The 20,181-nt window shown below is 39.1% G+C and overlaps 1 protein-coding gene across 3 annotated transcripts in view; it reads right to left on the bottom strand.

Annotated features, from left to right (window-relative positions):
- NUP58 (nucleoporin 58) overlaps positions 1-18,496 on the bottom strand; it is a 35,938-nt gene extending 17,442 nt beyond the window's left edge. For 2 of the 3 annotated variants that reach the window (XM_040055014.1, XM_040055016.2), the window contains exons 1-12: positions 18,363-18,496; positions 14,483-14,622; positions 13,121-13,159; positions 11,516-11,668; positions 10,339-10,473; positions 9,750-9,860; positions 7,083-7,107; positions 6,575-6,640; positions 5,622-5,796; positions 4,258-4,337; positions 3,614-3,732; positions 1,440-1,522 (exon numbers count right to left, since the gene is read on the bottom strand). In XM_040055014.1, coding sequence (XP_039910948.1) covers positions 1,440-1,522; positions 3,614-3,732; positions 4,258-4,337; positions 5,622-5,796; positions 6,575-6,640; positions 7,083-7,107; positions 9,750-9,860; positions 10,339-10,473; positions 11,516-11,668; positions 13,121-13,159; positions 14,483-14,622; positions 18,363-18,472 — 1,236 coding nt within the window. In that variant the 5' untranslated portion in view covers positions 18,473-18,496. The remainder of the gene's footprint in view (positions 1-1,439; positions 1,523-3,613; positions 3,733-4,257; positions 4,338-5,621; positions 5,797-6,574; positions 6,641-7,082; positions 7,108-9,749; positions 9,861-10,338; positions 10,474-11,515; positions 11,669-13,120; positions 13,160-14,482; positions 14,623-18,362) is intronic. The other variant, XM_040055015.1, reaches the window with a different exon arrangement.
- Positions 18,497-20,181: the final 1,685 nt, after the last annotated feature.

Genomic DNA, 20,181 nt, shown 5'->3' with positions numbered 1-20,181 from the left:
AGCATCTTGTAGCTGATAAACTGAAACAGATGGTTATAATGACAGATTCACTTGAGCAGTACACTCATCTTTCTGTTTTTTGAAGCTTTATTTATAAAATGCCTTCCAAAATATCAAAATCCATATGCACCCAGTAGATTAAATCTCGAAAAAATTTCTGAGAAGAAAAATCCTCAAACCACCCCCTTAATTTTGGGCAACAGAAATCATACTCTAAAACTGAAGAAAAGTCTTTCCTATTCAGTCACGCTTACAAGGTAGTGAAGATGCTATGGCTTATACCTGCACACTAATCCAGCTGTTCATATTTAAGAACAACAGAAATGTACCATCACAAAGACCACTGCACAAATTCAGGCTACACTGAGATCTCAGAAGCCACGAGGCCTTTTGGGTAATTTTGCTGAAAATATGGAGGAGCTGATACATTCTCTACCTGGCAGCAAATTTGAATTAACTAAGAGCAGCACAAATATCTGATGGCAGGTATTTGTAAACCAGTGATTATCCATGCTGACAGAAGCAATGCAATGCAAGGAATCAAGATCATAAAAGAATAAAAGATCCTCAGTATTCCTGAACTGTATTCAGAAAAAGTAAAAACTTTCAGATGTTTAGAGAACTAGTAATGCTGCGCAGAAGAAGCAGAGAAGGAAACCAGCAAAAGATTTAAACAGAGCTATTTCCATTAAGGAAGTCACTTAGCAGAAACAGTTTCAAACACTTGCGCTCTTTTTCAATTTGGTTTGTTTTGGTTTGGTTTTTTGTAGCCAAGAAGGATTCTGATGTTTTCAAGAAAAATCATGGACTGGAGGACAGTGACATTTTGCCACCATATCCAGAAGTGTAAATAGGAAAACGGAAATGGAATGATCCACAGTCCGTTATGGAAACAACAGGCCTAATTAGGAGCTTTGATACGTAGTCTTTTCTTTTTCCTTCTACAATACTACTTACCACGAAAGCCACATTTGAAAACAATAAACTAACAGAACACAACTTTAACCAGCACTCTCATCTTACACATGGAAACTCACTTTTTTTTCTCCTGTTACCTATTTGAGCAAAAGCAGATATAGATCATCTTTGCTTGATATCAAGAGCATATTGGGCAAAAGTCAAAATATACAAGCATGAGCTTGAAAACAGATATTTTAATAACTGATCAACAATTATAAGGAAAGGAGTTAGATGAAAAACATTTTGTAACTCAAGTGATCATGGTCAGTTGCTCTCATCCCTATTAGTAAATACTTCAAATGCAACTTCAGTTGAACAAGAGCAACTTTTTTAATCCAAACACTTCTCCAGGACAGTTTGAAAAATTTTAAAAGCAGTCAATTTAACAGAACGAAAAAAAAAAAAAACACCAAAAAAACCCCCTGAAGATGATTCTTTACAGTCATACAGGATATACACAGGAACATATCAAAACATACCTTTACATTTTCATGTATTGACTGAAGTTGTGCAGCTAAAGCTACAAATGTTTGATAGATTTTCTGCATAGCCATAGACAGATCTGTAAGATGCATATAAAATACTGGTAAGTAACAACCTCATCATTGGAAGAAAAGATTTAGTGTTTATACCAAAGTAAGAAGCTCACCCATCCAGCATAAAAACAAAAACAATTGCATGAAATACAGGATTTGACCCAGCAACTGGGTGCCAAAAATAATACAAGGACTACTTTTTGACAGGGCTTCAAACTTTATTTTGAAAGGCACTGCTTTCTCAGATTTATTTTTATATATATGGTAAAGAGTTTCCTATGGTTCTATTATTTAGCAAAGTCAAAAAGTAATATTTAAACTAATTTTACCTAACTATATAAGAACATTTTTTACCTCACTGGCTTTTACCTAGGTATAGTTGAATCAGATTTGCTTGCATTTGTATGTATTTTTCACTTTTACTCAATTAAAACATAGTTAAATGTTCAGTTGATTTTGTTGGAGATAGCAGTAGAATGGAAGCTTTATCTACATTTTAAAGACATAATTAATAAGCATCACAGGATCTCTTAATCTGGCATCACCTACAAGCATATCATAATCAGAGAAACACAACAGGGAGCTGCTTGCCTTATATTTAGGACATCCTATTTCCCACACAGATAGAAAAGTATTTTCAGGGCACTGATCCAACACTAAGGCAAAACCTTCGTATCAAAAGGAAAACCTCAAAGGTGTTGGCAGAATGAGGCACCTGCCCACAAAAAAATGCTGTTTTCATAGAAGCACTGAAACAGTGTACAGAAGTGAAGGACAGAAAAGTGCTGAAGTGGTTCTTTCACTGTGAAAAGATCAGCTTCAGTATTTCCTCTGAATGATGCACATAGCCTGAATGCAAATATATATATACACACTGAAATTCATATAGTAGCTATCAAGTTCTTGAAGATGCACAGGTGTAGCAATGATTCTCGAAACAAAAATGTTTGCCTCTCCATAGGGGAATTTCTCCCCTGAAAAACAGAAAAGCTGCAGAATCAATGTCATGCCAGCCCACAGGGATGTGGAAGCAGTAACAACTAGGAAGACTGGTCCCAAGTTTCCAATTAGTCTGGAGGCAATCCATTGATATTGACTACTAGATATTTCAAAATTTTCAGGACATTCAGTCATGGAAACCTGCATGGCAAAGGAAGTTTTTTCTGTATGGTAAAGGCTACAAATGGGATAGAGTGTTGACTAGATCACCAGATATTGCCGACAATACACTCATACTGGCACAACAGATTGAACCTTGCGTACACAAACAAGGAACCTTTCAATCACAGCAGAAACTGCTAAAAACCTTAAGAAAATCTATGAAGGCATCCTTCTTATATTCTTGACAGACAAGAAGGTCATACAAAGACAGAGAACCCTCAAGATTCAGCAGATCTTTAAGGAACCTAGGTCTAGACACTCCTCTTGATTTTTGACATACAAGGTGCATAAGTCTGTGCACCATCCTTTGATGGCAAGATGTTCAAGTATCATTTCGCACAGAAAGACAGGCACTTGAAATCATGGCTTCTTACTGGACCTGTACCTAAAATGGCCTAAAAGATAAAACTGCCTATGACTGCTGGAATGGTAATCAACCAGGTGACTACTGCTCAGAGGTGAGCATTCTTTGACCAGAGAGATTTTCTCAAAATTGAATGATGTGGCAGCAAACTAGACAAAACTCTCTCAGCTGGTCAGAGCTGAAGGCAATACAAACAGGCTCCAAACTAAGGAGAAGTTCTCATTTAGATCTGGTGCTGACAGAGCAGGCACCCATATTTGTCTCTCCAGAAGGCCCAGTGCAAGACAGAAGGTGCCAGACATCAGCTAGAAGACAAAGGGAGGGAGATGCAGATGTAAAAGCAAACCAGGCTTAAAAATCACAACTCAGGAAATGGATCCATGTTACATAGCTCAAGAGCCCTTATGAAAGAACTTTTAATTCTAATTCTTTACACTGAACAACTACAGAACTCATCTGAACACTAATTTGTTCAGTACATTAAATGAGAAAAACCCAACAGTAACAAAAGAGAAGAAAGATTAATTACTAAGTTTTTGTTAAAAGCTTCTTAAATTCTTCATGTACAAAAGATTAGAACGGAAACATTTACCTTGGGGAGTTATGTGTGAATTATTTGCTTGAGTAGCAAGATGATTTTCCAGTTCTTCAATTTGTTGCCTGTACTGCTGCAGCTGTACTTCAAACTGTTCGACCAAGATTCTGAAGTAGCTAGATGAGTAATACAATGAAATTGTATGATTAAACTTTACTAATTTGCCTGAATTTTTTTACCTGATCACTATTAGCTGCCAATTTTTATTCAATTAATTGCACAGTTAGGTTGTATGACATTCTTGACATCACTCTACAACTGGAACTGAAGACTGTTTTTCATGTCAAAGACAAAGATAATTTAAGTGAAGAAATAAAACACCGATTCTACGAACTACTCCATATGTTACAAGTAGTAGGGGAAAAATTGTATTGTGAAGTTCAGAGAATCTTTAAACAGTTGGGTTGGACTAGATGACCTTGAAAGGTCCCTTCCAAATCCCCTGCCTTGTATCTAGTTTGAATCTGCCCTCTTCAGTTTAAAAATCATCATCCATGTCATAATAGGCCCTACTAAAAACTCTGTCCCTGCCTTTTGTACAAGCCCCTGTTAAGTACTGAAAGGCTGCAATAAGGTCTCCTCAATTCTCCTCTTCTCCAAGTTGTATTATTGACTACTTTTTATGAGTAACAGTAACTTACTCTGCTGGGGCTGTATTTTCGTGCTGAAGACCAGGAGGAGTCTTCTGTGTTCGCAGTGCTATTTCTGCATTCTTCAGCTCCTAAACAAACAGAAAAATTAATAAAATATAAGATTCTGCACTAAGTGTTCAAAAATAAAAATACTAGGACTTTACTATTCACTCGCATACAATATTTTCTTCATGTATTTAACACTGTGATAGAATTTGATCAGAATTTCTCCAAAGAACTGACTATCAGATAGTTGGAGAACTGTAAATACCAACAGAAATTTGGGGACGGAACAAAAGATAGCACATACTGAAAGCACATTAAGTGCTCAGAAGTTGAAAAAACACCGCACTAAACTGTCAGAGACAATTTTTCTATTGTACTTCATAAATATTATAATTACTGAGGGGTAGAGAGGGAAAAAAGCAACAGTCAAGTACAAAGAAGAAAAGCACCTAGAAGAGAAAAAATAAGGAAAAAAGATTATTTTTACTTTTTTTAAAAAATATAAACTACTTAAAAAAATGCCTCTGTATGGAAATCATCATGTTATATATGATAATTACAGCATACTCTTTTGCTTATTACTTCCCAATAACTTTACCATTAAGAATTTCTCAGTGCCTGGTTCTGTGACTATACTCAACTGCTTCATGTACAGAAACATGAAAATATCATTAACAAGCTTTTGTTTTCATAGAAGAATGTTGACAAAGTGCAACTATAGAATAAAATACAGAAAAACATCAGATTTTTGATTTGAGAATAAATTATCATTTATATAGCAAGCACTCTTGACATGCTAGATGAAATAAAAGAGGGTACAGACCTTGAAAACCATCTGCATCAAAACGAGCTCAAACTGCCTGCACTGTTCAGACCCAGACTGGTGGACAGAGATGTGACTCAAGTTCCCTAAATGAATACTAGTGCTAATCAAGAAATTTTGGTCCTTGAAACATTATGGGGTAATGTGGTACTTTTTTACTCCAAAGCCATCAGAAAAACATGTTTCTCTTCCTGCTGCTCCAGAGTCCATCATGTTGTTACAAATATGTCTCCATGAGCAACTGAATATATTACTGAAACTGAATTAAAGTGGACACACATTCCCTTCTATTGCCTCTGCTACACAGGAGAGCTTTCCTGAACAGAAGTAATTTTATAGCTGTTGTACTTACCTGAAAATACTGAATCAGAGATTTCAGTTTCTCCCAGTAACTTCAAAGAGATTAAAGAGATTCAATTTTTCATTCTGTTTACAACTGTTCAGTTGGGACATGTGTTAACTTGACTGATAAAGAAGGCTAGCTATCCTGTATGGAATAATCAGCATACAAACTCTATGTAACAAAGGTTATGTTCAATTTTACCTGTGCAGTTTCAACTTTCAGCTTGTCAATATTAAGAATGTTTCTCTGTAATCCACTGGCAACTACAGAGAGAAGCTGTTTCAAAGCTTTAGTGTCTTCTTGTACTTTAAGCATTGCTTTAGAGGACATTCTACTAATTTCTTCCTGAACTTGTTTTTGTTCTTTCACAAATTTCCTGGCGAAGGTAAAAAAATAGGGGTGGGGAGGAAAGAAACATAATATCATAAACCTGAAGTACCCAAGTGTTTACCTCTTGGTCACATTATTTAAATAGCTATTAAATTTATTTTTCCAAAATCAACTCCTGAACAGAAAAATTACTGTATGGCATAGTACTATCTTAACTCCTAGCATGCTAATAGTGTAAACAACCAAACCAAAACAAAAACCAATCCCCCTCCCCCAAACTCCTCAACTTTAAATAGCAAGTGTTTAACAATCATGCCAACCCCTAACAAACTAAGATATATAGAACATTTTACACATACAGTAATGTACAAGCACCTATGTAAAAGCAATTACCACTTTGAACTCACAAATAAAATGCATGCAGCCCAGTCTACAAACCATTTCTTCCCTGTCCAAGGGAAGACTTCTATAATTCTCTATTCCATAAAAGATCCATGATGTACATGAAATAGAGATATAAGGTTCAATATTCAGTATGCATGTGCAACAGGCTTAATACTCCAAGAGAGAGATGGGTAAGATCATACTGTTGGGAAGACTCACTTGCATAAATGCACGAAAAAGTGAGACTGAAAAAAAACCATACTAAGACTTCAGCTACCAGAACTATCCATCCATTCTGCTCCCAAAGCTGACCTGCTGAGAGGCCTTGTGTTAATAACTTACCTTTAGTGCGGCTTGCAGGAACATGTTCTTGTCACAGAGCATCAACATTGTACAATGCTTTAGCTAAACAACCATCGTAAATAAAAACCACTACTCACTGTAGATTTTCTACATCTTGACATATTACTGGAGGTAGATTTTCATCCTTCAGTGCTTTGCTATCTCTACAAGAGACAATGAATGTTTAGGTGATCCTTCAATAATGCCAAACATTTTTGCATGACTAGTAAATATCCCTAAAACATTCAGGTGAGTGATTACAGTTTTGCACCCATTGCATGAATGTCGCAACCAGCAGTGATTTGGATTAATGCACACAGATCTTATGCCAGGGTTCAAGCCTGTGGTGTAAGCACTGTACAAGTTTGCAGAAACTACTTTTCAGACCAGACGATCAGTCCATAGCAGATGCCAGATAAGCCATAGGTATTGCATTTGAAGGAAGAATTCAGTGCTCAAAATCATGACCAAACATTACTAAATTACCTATATTGCAAAGGCTGGTTACGCAGATCTTCATTCAATATCAAATCAGCAGGAAAGCTAAAATATTTGTTTATCGGTTTTCTATTAAAACACAGAATGCAAAGAAAATCTGACACTTACTCTGGTCTTGTTCCTGTTTTGTCACCTAGAAAATAAAAACTGTAGGTCATAAATAAAGCTTTGAAGAACAAACAAAACAATCTTAATGAGATTTTAAGGAAGAACTAATGACTACAATTGCTTGATTTCTCATAAGTGGAACAGACTAGGCTAGCCATAACAGAAAGTGGGTTTTAACTTACAACCCCTTCAGAGATAATTATCTTTTCAGAAACAATGGTTCAACAGTTGAGGTGCTAACTTCTTGGCATTCTGATTAACAACCTCTTGTGTCACTATACAAGTCACTACAAATGTGTGAACAACTGCAGTTGCTTAAGAAATCTGTTTCTGCTTGTGCAACGTCAACTCACTTCAACCAGCACCCACAAAACATGTAAGAGTTTAAATTCAGCAATGGCAGTCTCCTCTCAGATACAAAAGCAACGAGAACATTTGCCCACTGAGCTTCCTCAAAGTGCATTAGGTCCAGAAATGAGTGAGATTTTACAGAACTGAAAATGTTACTGCTTACCTGCAACCTACACACTCTAAACTACACCTCAGTGGATCAAGATGCCAAATGCCTCTGAGTGATAGAACAGAGCAGAAAACACCATCATGCATAACACAGGGCACAACTATTTCTAGTTATGGCTGTGGCAGTAATTGCATTCCATCCCACAGCAGTCAGCTAGGAAGAGCGCTCAGCCCAAGAAAAAGGCTTCATCCTCTTCAGCTGAATCCAATACACATCCTGTCAGCACCACAAAGGCAGAAAAGCAGCTACACAGCTAATGTTAGCACCACAGACATTTGAAGCTGTACAAATCAGTGCTCCTGCCAGCAGAAGCTACTTTTAGAAGCCACATCTATTTAAACTTGGCAGACTCTGTCACCAAGTACTTCAGGCAGACTGAACTCACAACCATTCCCCTATGCCTTCTGCTAAAGGGGAAAAAAAAATAGTAGGAAAAAAATCATGAGGGACAAACACCAGAATTTAGGACTTCTTTGTCTGCTGATAATCTAAAAAATAGGCAGAAAGCTACACACACTTTGCTTTTGCACTCCAGACTTTTTTTTTTGTTAAAGTTGTTGCTGTACATCATAACAATACTTACAAGACACAAATTTCACATCAGATTTTGCTACTTTCTAGGCAAGTGAGTGCTTCAGATTTTACATTTTTTTTAACATCCTCTTAGCAATACAAGAAGAAAATATGTATCAGAACAGGTTTTTATTCCCTGCAGCCATATTTTAAAGACATTCTAGATGGTCAGAAGCAAAAACTTTTATAACCAGTTCCAGAAGAGAGAACAAAGGCTAGTCCCTATCTGTCCTGGGATTCCTAGGGCACTTTTCTTCATGAGGAAAAGGGAAATAAAACCCTCAAAACCATGAAGCCACCACTCTCAAACCTTAATGCAGTTCCTCATGCAGTAGTACTAACCACTGAATATTGGGATATTTATCAGGGCTGCTTAAGCCAGCATTAGCCATTATGGGAAACACTTCTGAATTAAAATCTCAAGAAACAGTCTCCTTTGACATTTCCCACTGCTTATCTGAGGGATCTCTGCTCATCCTGACAGCAACAGAACAACTCACCCAGTTCCACTATACAACATACAGGGGAATTTAGGTTACTTGTTTAAGTTTCCACCCTAAGAGGTGAACAAAACAACACTACTACCAAAGTTGATTTTGACTCTGTGGTTCTCTGGTCCTTATTTTAGGATACTCGTATGTTATGGAAGTGTTGTGCTATCCTAATATTATAGTAATGGAAATCCCCTAAGTGTCAGAGTCTTTTCATTACCCCAAGTTTCAGTAATAGATTCCAAAAACAATCAACATCATGCTCAGCACTCCAGTTTTGACAGTCAATATGTCCTCTCTTTTACAAGTAAGAGCGCTCTCTCCACGAATTATGCTACCCTCTAAAGCTGGTTTCACTCTTTTAGCTATTGGCATACCTAATTCAGAATTTCAGTCCTGAATGAAATCAAGAGATTAAATTAACAGATTCCCCATGAAAAGCAAGGCAAATTAACAAGCGTCCATATGTCAATGCTCAATATTCCTGTACTCAAGTACTTTAAAGCTACCACAGAAGTTTTTATAACTTGTTTTAACAACCTGACAGAACATATCATATAGAACTACACACCACCAGAAACAGTTTTGAAGAGTAGCATCTAAAAATACAACACTTTAGTTATGCAGGCTTTTAAAAGAAAAAAAACCAACAAGTTTAAGATCTGTTACAGCTGGACAACAGTAGTTTCAAACCAGTGCTCTTCATACTTGCAACACACTACTTAAACGTAGCTCTGCTCCCCCCTCTAGTGACAACCTGACATAGAGCAGAAACCCGCAATGGCATCTCTGCAAGCAGCCCTGAGTCTACATTCCCAAAAAACCCAGGGACTTAGATCCCAGTTCTCAAGCTTGTACATATTTTTTAAGTTAATTTATTAGTATTACATTGCATTTGCAAACACAAACCTGTTCTTCTGTACAAGCACAATATCTAAGAATGAAATCAACTGAAATGCTTAGAAAGAGGGAAAAAGTTAAAGTTGTCAACTTCAATTCCACACTCCTAATCCAATAAACAGTCTTTGCTGCAGTGTTCTGGTAATACTCTCAATTTAAAAAAAAGTTTTAAAACAAACTTACTCTTTTTGTCTGAAGAACTACTAAAATCAATGCCACCAAGACCTTCACTGGAAGTAGTTGAAGGAGCTGCAGTTGTCCCCAGAGACAAACCCAAAGCATTCTGCCCAAGTCCTACAAGAAATCCAAACAGCATTTTTGCATTTTGCAGTGTTATCAAGACTCCAGCAAAAAGACAGCAAAAATTCTTCCTCTAGAGCTGAAAAGGAAGCTGTGAAATAACAACACTGACAGAGAAATATGTTTTCACACCAAAACTCACCAAAAATAAGGAGCTTTCCATTTCTCCAGAGATAGTCATGCATCTCTGCCTCTCCCCATATACGATTAACTTCTTTAAGCCAATTATGGGAATGACGAAGATTTAATTATTTTCATTTTTTAAAAAGTGTTAAGTAAAAATGAATTTAGGAATAAGAAGGGAGCCGATTATTTCAGTTTCATTTTTATTGTCCATGTTCTTAACTGTAACACTGTTCAAAACTATACTTTACAGTGTTAACACTTTGTACATACTGAATCTTACATTTTACAATCACACATTAAATGTCATTGTTTTGACACAGGCGGAAAAACCAAACATAACTTTCACCTGTTGCTGCTGTGCTTGTATTCTGGAAGAGGGAACCTCCTAATCCTGCTAAGGCTCCACCTATGGAAAGGCCTGTGGAAGCAGTTGTAGTCGGAGCAGTTGTGCCACCCAAATTTAATGTAAAGCCAGTAGTTCCTGGAGAGAACGGAAAACAGCTTCATGCAGACCCCGCCTTCAAATACATCCACATAGACAATCTGAAATAACTGAAAGGTCTGAACAGTATCTTTATCCTAATTGGATAATAATGGTTTTTATTTCCTGCAGTTTTCACACACAGCCATAGCCTTTTGAATTACATGTTATTTTCCTTTACAACCTCATAACCCTAATTAGTCCATATTAACCTGCAACTATACTAGAATTCTGGCAGTCCCACAGAACACTACAGATTCTAGAACCCAGCACAGAATTTATTTTACAGCATAATTTAACTAGTAAGTGATACTTATTTTTCTATTAAAAAGCTGAAATTTCAATGTTTTATGTTTAACATGAAAATATTTACACAAGACACATAACACAATAACATTTCCATGGTGGTTTGAGCTGCCTTCTGGAATTAAGCATCTCAACAAGGGAAGAATTGAGTGGAGAAAGACCACAGGCATAAAGAGACAGTGAACAGAGGGCACAGAGAGCTGAGCTCAAATGCAGACTTCAAAAGTTAAGAACAGTAAGTCTCAACTACCATCATGTACGGTGCAGTTCAGCTGAGTTAAATATGATGGCAGGTATATGACAGTATGAGAAGTCATTTAAAATGTTTAAAGACATTAACGTTTAAAACATTATTTCCACTGCTTGTTAACCATTTCAGGCCATCTGCAATAGACAGACATTTTCCAAACTTTGCAGCTGCACAAGCTTTCAATTTTCAGTGAGGTTTAACAATAAGAAAAATAATTTTACATGATGAATTAGCTCTTGCTACACTTCTAATGACTTGGATTGTTTGCTATCCATATCACTAGGTTCTCTGACCATAATTCTATCTGTATTAGGATACCCAAATTCAGAACCTGAAAAGTCCAATGAACTCCATTATTCATGTACCACAGGATTATGTAAATAATAGAAAAACAGATGTAGAACTGTTATACGATGAAGTTTTACAACTTTTTTAAAGTTAACAAGCAAACAAAAAATAGCCCCAAACCCCTAAAAATTTTCCTACCTGCTGCAGGAGTTGATGTAAGAGCAGATGATAATGACAGGCCACCCGCTGAGGTAGAAGTAACAGGTAAAGCAAATGGTGTGGCTGAACCTGCAGGTTTGTTAAAACCTAAACTGAAGCCTGTGGTAGCTGCTGATGTGGTGGCAGGTGTGCCTAGAAGAAATCCAAAACCAGTTATCACTCTTGGAACATTCTGTTTGACAATGAAAGCTAAATTCACCACCTATTCTGCATCCCATTTAACCATCATGAGTGGCACAGCACAAAAGATCACTTGCATCAAGTAAAATACTCCCACAGAACTTTCAAATAAATTTCAGTGGTTTACACCATTTGCACAGGTGTTTTTCCTCCAGAATTCCTAGGGATGCAGTGGGCGTTAATTCTGGACTGGCAATTATATCTACTAGCAATCTTAAAACGGTATTTAAAAAAAACCCAACTTCCACCAAAAGCATCTAGTAGATGACACAAACATTCATAAATGGAGCTATGAACAATACTGCTCAAAATACAGACTATAAACTCTCAATTAGATGTGCACACCAAAATTAGTCCACATATCATCTGAACTTTTAAACAAGAAAAATAAGCTGGGATGTCACTCCCTCAAAGTCTGCTTTTAAACATTTTTGAAGTAAAGCAAATAATTTCTATTTCTTGCTGTTTTCATGGTAAGAACACACATTCTAGAATACCTATTCCAAAGTAAAGGAGAGTGCACATATGTACACAAACCACAACAGCAAACACGTACTTCATATTCTCAGTAGCTGCTGTTTTGGATGACATCATTTCACTCAGCTAGTGAAAAGAATTAATGCTCATCTGCATAGTAATGTCTTCCATGTGTTATTATGTATCACACAGTCTCTTCGGGGTTAGCTGCTGCTCCTCCCTTCTGCCCCTTTGATTTGCCTCTTTGTTCAACACTATTTTTTTTCCTATATTTCATATATTTCCTATTATTCATAGTATGGCTTCCTAAGTTCTTTAACTGCAGTGTGTCTTGTCAACTCCTAACATTATTTGTGATACTCAAACTCAGTTACTCCTCAGACCTCAGCTGCTGTTTAAAAAGAAATAAAAAAATCAAAACCAAGCCAACCAAAAACAACCCACATACTCCCATATTTCTAATGACAACTGCAAAATAGTCACCACAGATGGATCAGAGAAACAAAAAATATTCTCAAAGGCTGTTCCCAGTTCAACCCTCTTTATTTTTCTCTGAGAGATAATTGCCAAACAGACATGTTCACACAGGGTTCTCTAGACCAAGAAATTCTGTATGAATAATTCTTTGACAACACATCTCCCTTCCCTCTGCTGAAGGATGAAACTCATTAGGGGAACATAAATACAAAGTCCAACTTCCGACTGTCACTGTTGTACGAGAATTGAATAATCCTTTAACAAGTTAATAGCGTCCAGAACTTCAGGGATCTGTTGTGATTTACAGCCTTAGCATTTGGGCTGCAAAGCAAACAGCAATTAGTAATGGAGAAAAAGCTCACATATGATCACTAGATCTATACAGTACAAGAAAGATCTGTCTCTTGGGGTTTTCCATCTGTAACATTAAAATCCAAATTAGGTCCTTACCTAACGTCAGTCCTGTAGCAATAGTTGTTGCTGTTCCTGCTTTAAGAATGAGAACAAATAAATGAGAACAGTAACAGAAGGCCATAGAGAAACTGTGACAGTAAAAAACATGAAACAAAATCCTGAAATAATGCAACATTATGAGACAACTATTATACAAGGTTTGTTTGTTTTTTTTTTCCTGTAGTGTAATGAAAAATGAAATATTAACACAGAAGACAGTATTGGTGAACACCAGCAACAGAAATTAAAGCACAAATTACTTCAAAAAACATAACTTGTCTCTCTAAGAAGCTGCTAACAGTGAAGCTGATGTTAACACAGCAGCATATTATCTGAAATTTCAAATAAAGTAAGGTAAAAATATGGAAACTAGTAATTCTATCATGTATTTTTTTCAGCCACATGGTAGTACTTAGCATCAGCATGCAAACCAGCAAATTTACAGTACAATGAAGAGGATTATAGAGTTCAAAGTCCTTGTAAAATCCTGTGTCTTGGTTTAGGGTTTCTGCCCCACTGGTAATTTGAAGAGACTATTCTGGATACAGTGTTAGGTCATTTCATATTTTAAAAAACATCTGATTAGATTATCAAAAGAATCACTGAAATAAAATTACCCCAACGTAGCAAATCACAACAATGCAAGCTTTCAGTCTACTGCTGATTTTATTTTTAGCAGATTGGTCCTTGGAACTTCCCCCACCTACTCATATAAGCATACAGGAAGAAAAAGACCATTTTATCTAGCAATATTGCAGCAAAGTAAAAATTATTTTTATGTCTGCTTGATGGCTGAAAAAACCCCACCCTGTCAGAAAAGTTTTATTATTTTGTATTCCATTACTTCTATGTGTGTTCACAGGCTCAATTAGAGACCAAAGAAAATATTCAATTCCTTCAGGCATATTGCATTAAATATCCCCAAACAACCAACTCAGAAATGTCCAGTACTGTAGAATTACAAGTATTGCATTAGAAATGCGAACTATCTCAAAGTTTTAAAATACTTTTAAAGTCTAAATATACCCCAATCTTAAGTCAATTTTGAGCATCCTGGATGAGGAATTAAGATTTCTAAAACACACCAGGACTCAAACTACAGAATAACTTACACATAGCCCAGGAAGTTTTCCAGTAATTGCAGTTGTGTTTCTGCTACACCGGTACCACTTAATTCTCAATGAATGATCTTTCAAACTACTCAACAAAGCATTTTGATAAAACTGTGTAAGTAATACTCTGAGCTACAGAATGACTGTAAAAGAGTAAACATTTTAATATGACCCAGTTTTTTGAGTACGTATAATTTATATCTTCACTGCTGAATCCAAAATCTGCAGTAGAATTATTCTTTTCTACCTGTACTGGTGCTTCCTAGTGTAAAGCCAGTGGTTGATTTTGATCCAAAAAGTCCACTCCCAAAGCCCAATGAAGGAGCCGATGTAGTTGCTGTAGCAGTGGAAGAGCCCAGAGTTCCAAAATTAAGTCCTCCTGTTGAGCTATTACAAAATATGACTGTTAGCAGTAACTATTTCAAAATGAAAACACCCCCCCCACCCCATTACTTCAATTTCTTGCTCATGCCGTCATTCACTTTCCCACAAACATTCATCACACACAACCCAGATGGGCAAGACAGAGTCCAAGCTCACTGCCACTGAACAGAAAGAGGGAGCCCATTTCCCACTCTCTTTCCACAGCTCTGTAAATCCCACTGCTTCCCTGACACCAACTCCAGCATTTGTTCAGCTGCTGCTGAGCTGGTAGATCTTACTAGACCACTTGGAAATTTAAACTTTTCTCTGTTAGATCATCTCTTTAGTTCTGCCTAATTGTTCTCCCCATGCTACTGAAATGAGAGAACAAATGCTAGAGGAAGCACAAAGATGATAGCAAATCTTTATGACGATCTTTTCAAAGCAGGTTACAAGCCCAGTTAGTTATCTCTGACCAAACTTGAACCAGTGATGCTTTCTTTCACTCTTAAGTGATAAACAGAGACACAGAACCATTCACATCAACAGCACAGCTTCACCCTATCTTACTATCAAAACACATTGAAGCATGAATTAATTTTCTAACCAAAATGCTTTTGCACAGGTTCCAACCACATGCCTACTGTATTTTTTTGGACTGTCTACCTGTCAGAAAGTTAAAGAAAAACAGCTTCCAGATCTACTTTTACAGACAAAGGGAAAGAGAAAGAACAGAGAGAATCAGATTAGTCATCACTAGGAAAATTAAGGTTTTAATATTTCTTTTGGGTAACTACACATTTTAGAGATTTCATGCCAAATAGAGAACAAGCTTTTACAACCAGCAGGACACAGGAGAATACAATAATCATGGCTATCTCCTGCCAATGAAATTACAGGTACTAGCATCTAGACAAGCCTATCGTTTTAAAAATTTTGTTCTCAACTTATGAAAGATCAGATGAATAATTTATCAAATGAATAATTTGTAGTAATTTCCTGGTTCCATTTGCGAGCCTTTTTAGAAACAAGGTTCAGTTTTCACAAGCACGTTTTCCTTAAGTACAACAGCAATGCTGAAACAAAATGCAATTTAGACTTCACCATGGAGTTTTATCTTTCAGATATTCAGTATTTTCTCACTCTTCTCTTATCTCCACTCTCTTTTGGTATGAGAGCACCTCCTAAAATAACGAGTCAAACACAAAAGTAAATTCTTACAAAAAAGGTACAATTAGCTCTTGAATTAGAACTTACCAAACTATCAATAAAACTGATCATGGCAAGCCCAGTTGGTTGCAAGTTTAGAACCAGGTGGGAGTTAATTTTTAGGCAGTAATTTGGGAAGCAGAGCGACCAAGAAGTTTAGAAGGACAAAAATTCACTAACTGTCCCACAGGATCCAGAGCCTTTCAGCTGTCTTTAGTCCCAATATTTCCACATACCAAACTGCAGCACCATGACCTAACTACCCATAAACTTAAACATACAACATGGTGCTTCTCTCAATAGTCAGGAGCTTATGTTCTTATCTTTTTTCCATGATTCTTCTGTGAAACTTTTTTGTGTTACGGCATTCCTGTAGAAGAAAGCTAAGGTACAAACTATTTTACTCAGCACTACAGGAGGACAAAAAAGAAAACCCAAACCAACACAAATAAAATGAAGTGGTATCTTTTTCAAGGTAGAAGGAATCCAAACTGTAGGAACAAAGTAATGGCAGCATTCTCACCAGCAGGAGAAAGCATGGGCCAGAAGGACAAAGATGGAAGGAAGAGGAGCTCAGGTCACTGAAGTCAGGTCAGAACTCTAGTTCTAGAACTAGAATGAAGCACTGCACCTGGCTAAAGCATACGATAAGAGAACATCAACTAAAACAGAGTGCAAGTACCTGAAAGGCTACTGGTGCAAAGCAGGAATTAGATACATTGGTATGTCACAGAGGCTTTCAGCCACCCGAACATAACCTTTGGTCACCTAACATTTATGCTTGGATCAGACAATCAAATTCTTTTTCTCCCAACATCTGGCAATATCATCTTAGACCCAGATAAGAAGAACAGCTTCTTCTTACAGTTTTACACCTGTTCTCAAGCAAATTATCTCACAGGGATGCTCAAGAAGCAGTAAGATGCTCAAGAAGCAGTAAGTAAGTATGCTATTCCTTGACCAACAGCACTGAAGACTGGCCCTGCTTGTAAAAATAAAAAAAATAATAAAAATACAGAGCACCATACTGCTATTACTTAGCATCTATTAAACTTTAAGAGATAAAAAAAGCCAGATAGAACACAAAAAAACGCCACCAAACAAAAATATTTAAGTTCAATAGGCTGTTTTAAAAAGTGCAGATCAACAAGACAAAATAGTTTCCCTTATTTCAGTACATTTAGAAGAACGGTTTTGAATTAACAAATATTATTTTAACTTGCTCATTTGAATTAGAGGAAACCTACATTCAGAAGGCATTAAGCAAAAATGCAAAAACTCTTTATCAAGTCTACATAAGCTTTACTGTAGAAGGAAAAAAACCCCAAGCAAACAAACAAAAAAAATCCCAGAAGACCAACCCCTCCTCCAAAAAACCTCACTACCACAAAAAAAACCCTCAAAACCCCCAAGCAGAAATAACAAAAGCAAGCCATCAATCTGTTACAACCACAACATGTACATTATTACAAGGAACTCAGAAATCTTATCCCCTCTCCTAGGGGCTCCCAAAGAGGCAATACTGTCATTTAAGCCAAGAACTAAATGGATGTCCTTCAGACCCAGATGTTCTGTTCTCTCCATCTCACAACGCTATTTCCTGACATTTCTAAGATGCATTTTCGAAAGTATCACCACCTTATACAAGGTGCCCTTGAGTAACTGCCCCTGTCCATTTAGCTTACACTACAGTGATCGATCCTGATCACGTTTTGAAAAGTTTCTGACACAAAGTCACACAACAGCCTCGATCTTCAACAGAGGTACAACAGCAAGCCCGTCAGAAGAAACAGGTTCTGCTAGTCCAGTTGTGTGCAAAGAAACAGAAAAAAAGGAAAAAAAAAAAAACCAAACCACCAACAAGAAAGACTTCCCTGTTATTCTGAGAAATCTAAACCATAATGCTTTGGAGTACAAAGCCTGCTGCATACCACATGCACAAAGTTCTCTTTTTACTCCAAGATACTATACACCAAAGGGTGTATAGAAAGGGCTAGATCGAACCTAACTTCTAAAACATACAGAACATCACTTTTGGACACTGAGCACGTGGGCTCTGGCATCGACGCGCTCCACGTCGCGGACACAAACGCGGGCTGACTTTCGAGAGAAACCGGGATACATCTGAGTCACATCCTGCGCTCAGAGCGGCAGGGTGAACCGTAGAGGGAGGCATCCAAAGCCAAACCGAAGCACCGTAAGAAGAGTAACTCCCTTAATTATTAGTTGCTGAACAGATCGCTTCCTACATCTCTGCTAAAGGCCGGGAAGAAGACAAGGCAAGGGAGGCCGGGGCAGACACGGTGCAGCCGCTCCGCCCGCGCATGAAGGGCCCTGCGGCCGGGACTGCCAGAGCCCCGGGCCCCTTCGGGAGCACGGAAGCGCTGGGACCCGAGCCCGGGGCAGTGACTCGCTCGCTCGTACACTCCCGGGCCGCCCCGGCCCTCCGCACCACGGGCCCCCGGTTCAGGCTGGGCCCGGGCCCGCGCGGCAGACTCAGGCCGCGGGGGGCTGCCGGCATGGCCGAACCCAGAGGAGTGGGTGCCCCTCGTTACCTCGGCGTGGCGGTTCCGAAGGAAAAACCCCCGACCGCTCCTCCTCCTCCCGCCCCGGCGGCCGCCGTGGAGCCCAGGGTGCTCGCGCCGAAGGAGAAGCCCGCCGACATGGCGGCGGCGGGAGCGGCGGGAACAGCCGGAGAGCGGTCCCGGGAGCCGGCGGCGAGGGCCGGGTCGGTGGGCGAGCGGGTCGGCGCTGGGGTCGCGGTCCCTTAGCGCCGCATGGCCCCCGCCGCCACCTGCGGAGCGAGCGGCGGCACCGAGCGAGCGGACGGACGCCGGCCACGCTCCCCTCCGCGCGCCCGCCGCGGTGCACCACGGGACGGCCCGGCGGCCCTTAAAGCGACAGCAACGCGCGGCAGCTGGGGGGGCGAGAGTCTGGGATCGTGGCGTCCGAGCTGTGCCCCAGCACCGCCGCGGCCACTAGGCCATGGCACAGACTGAAACAGGAGAGGCTCCCTCTCAACATCAGGAAACACTGCTAGGGGGACCGAGCGCTTACCAGCTTGCCCAAATAAGTGGTGGTGGGGTCTCCATCTTTAATGGTTTTTAAAAGCTGCCTGGACGTCGTATTGGGCAACTGGCTACGAGCGATCATGTACGTGGAGCCTACTAGGCACCTCGGAGACAACAAAAAGAGCTATCCTCCAGAAATATCCCCATGTACAGGACTCACAGACCGAAGCAGAGGCCTGGGTAACCAAGGAATGGCTCATTTCCCACACACCTACTGTCACCCCATTGTTAGGAAAATTAATCCAAGATGCCAGAGGTTTATGTCCAAAAAGGAGACAGAGGAGTCCTGTAACTTTATTGGAAGAAAGGGAGATGCTGTGGGCCATTTCCCATGGAGTCTCTAAAATTACTGGGGGACACAGCCCCCCTTTTATCCCAAGTTCCTAACATCACCACCCTCTTCCTCACTGGCTGAGGTACTTGGAAGGTACAGACTTCCCAAAACACCTACTCTACACCCCTGTTTAATATGCACTCCTCTTTTGTTATATAAAGAAAGAAAAAGAAACTATTCATAAATCTATTAAGGCTCTTTTTTTCTAGGTTCAAGAATTTAACATGGCCTCAGCTGAGCAACAGTCTGTGTTGACTAGTAGCATTTTCTAGAACTAATATTTTCTTCTATATTTTCTTCTTATTGTGTTGCTTCCCTACCTGTAAGTTCCTAGCCCTATCTACATGCAGATTCACATGGTCTGTTTGTAAAGACACATCTGTCTCATTCCTTTCACCATGCTGGGACCCATGGGTACAGTTCTTAGGCATCCCCACGGGGGAGAAGACTGGTTCAGCCCATTGACCCATCCCAGAAGTTATGACAGAGTCTTCCCTAACTTCTCCTCATTTTTAACTCAGTTTTATGTTATTTCTTTACACCTTGGTGGACATTGAGTGACTTTAGACGTACATCTTAGTGAGGGGTGGTTGTACCTTGGCAGGTGGGTATCTCAGGATAGTATCTGAAATAACCAGGTGATGGGAACATGTGTCAGTCCAAGGAGAGTGATTTTGCCATGGTTGCTGATTCAACAGCAGCACATCTTCCTTTATACCCCTTGGTTTTCAGCTGCTATGCAGCTTATCAACTGGAAAGCACCACCGAATTCCCACCTCTGCAAGGGTTTCGACTGAGCCTGGCCGCGGGGTCTTCCCTCTGCTCCACCCTCCATTTAGCCCCCCTTAGGTTGTACTGTGTGTGGGAGGTCGGGTGTGCCGACCGCGTTCCACCCGGGAGTAAAAGAACCGTGTTTTTCCCTTACAAATTCCTCACACTTTCCTCTTTATCCCCCGTCGTTCTCCCACG

The sequence above is a fragment of the Hirundo rustica genome, chromosome 2 (assembly GCF_015227805.2).
Source record: "Hirundo rustica isolate bHirRus1 chromosome 2, bHirRus1.pri.v3, whole genome shotgun sequence".
Classification (NCBI taxonomy): Eukaryota; Metazoa; Chordata; class Aves; order Passeriformes; family Hirundinidae; genus Hirundo; species Hirundo rustica.
Note: the sequence above shows the minus strand (reverse complement) of the source record. Positions and strands in the feature narration are given on the sequence as shown.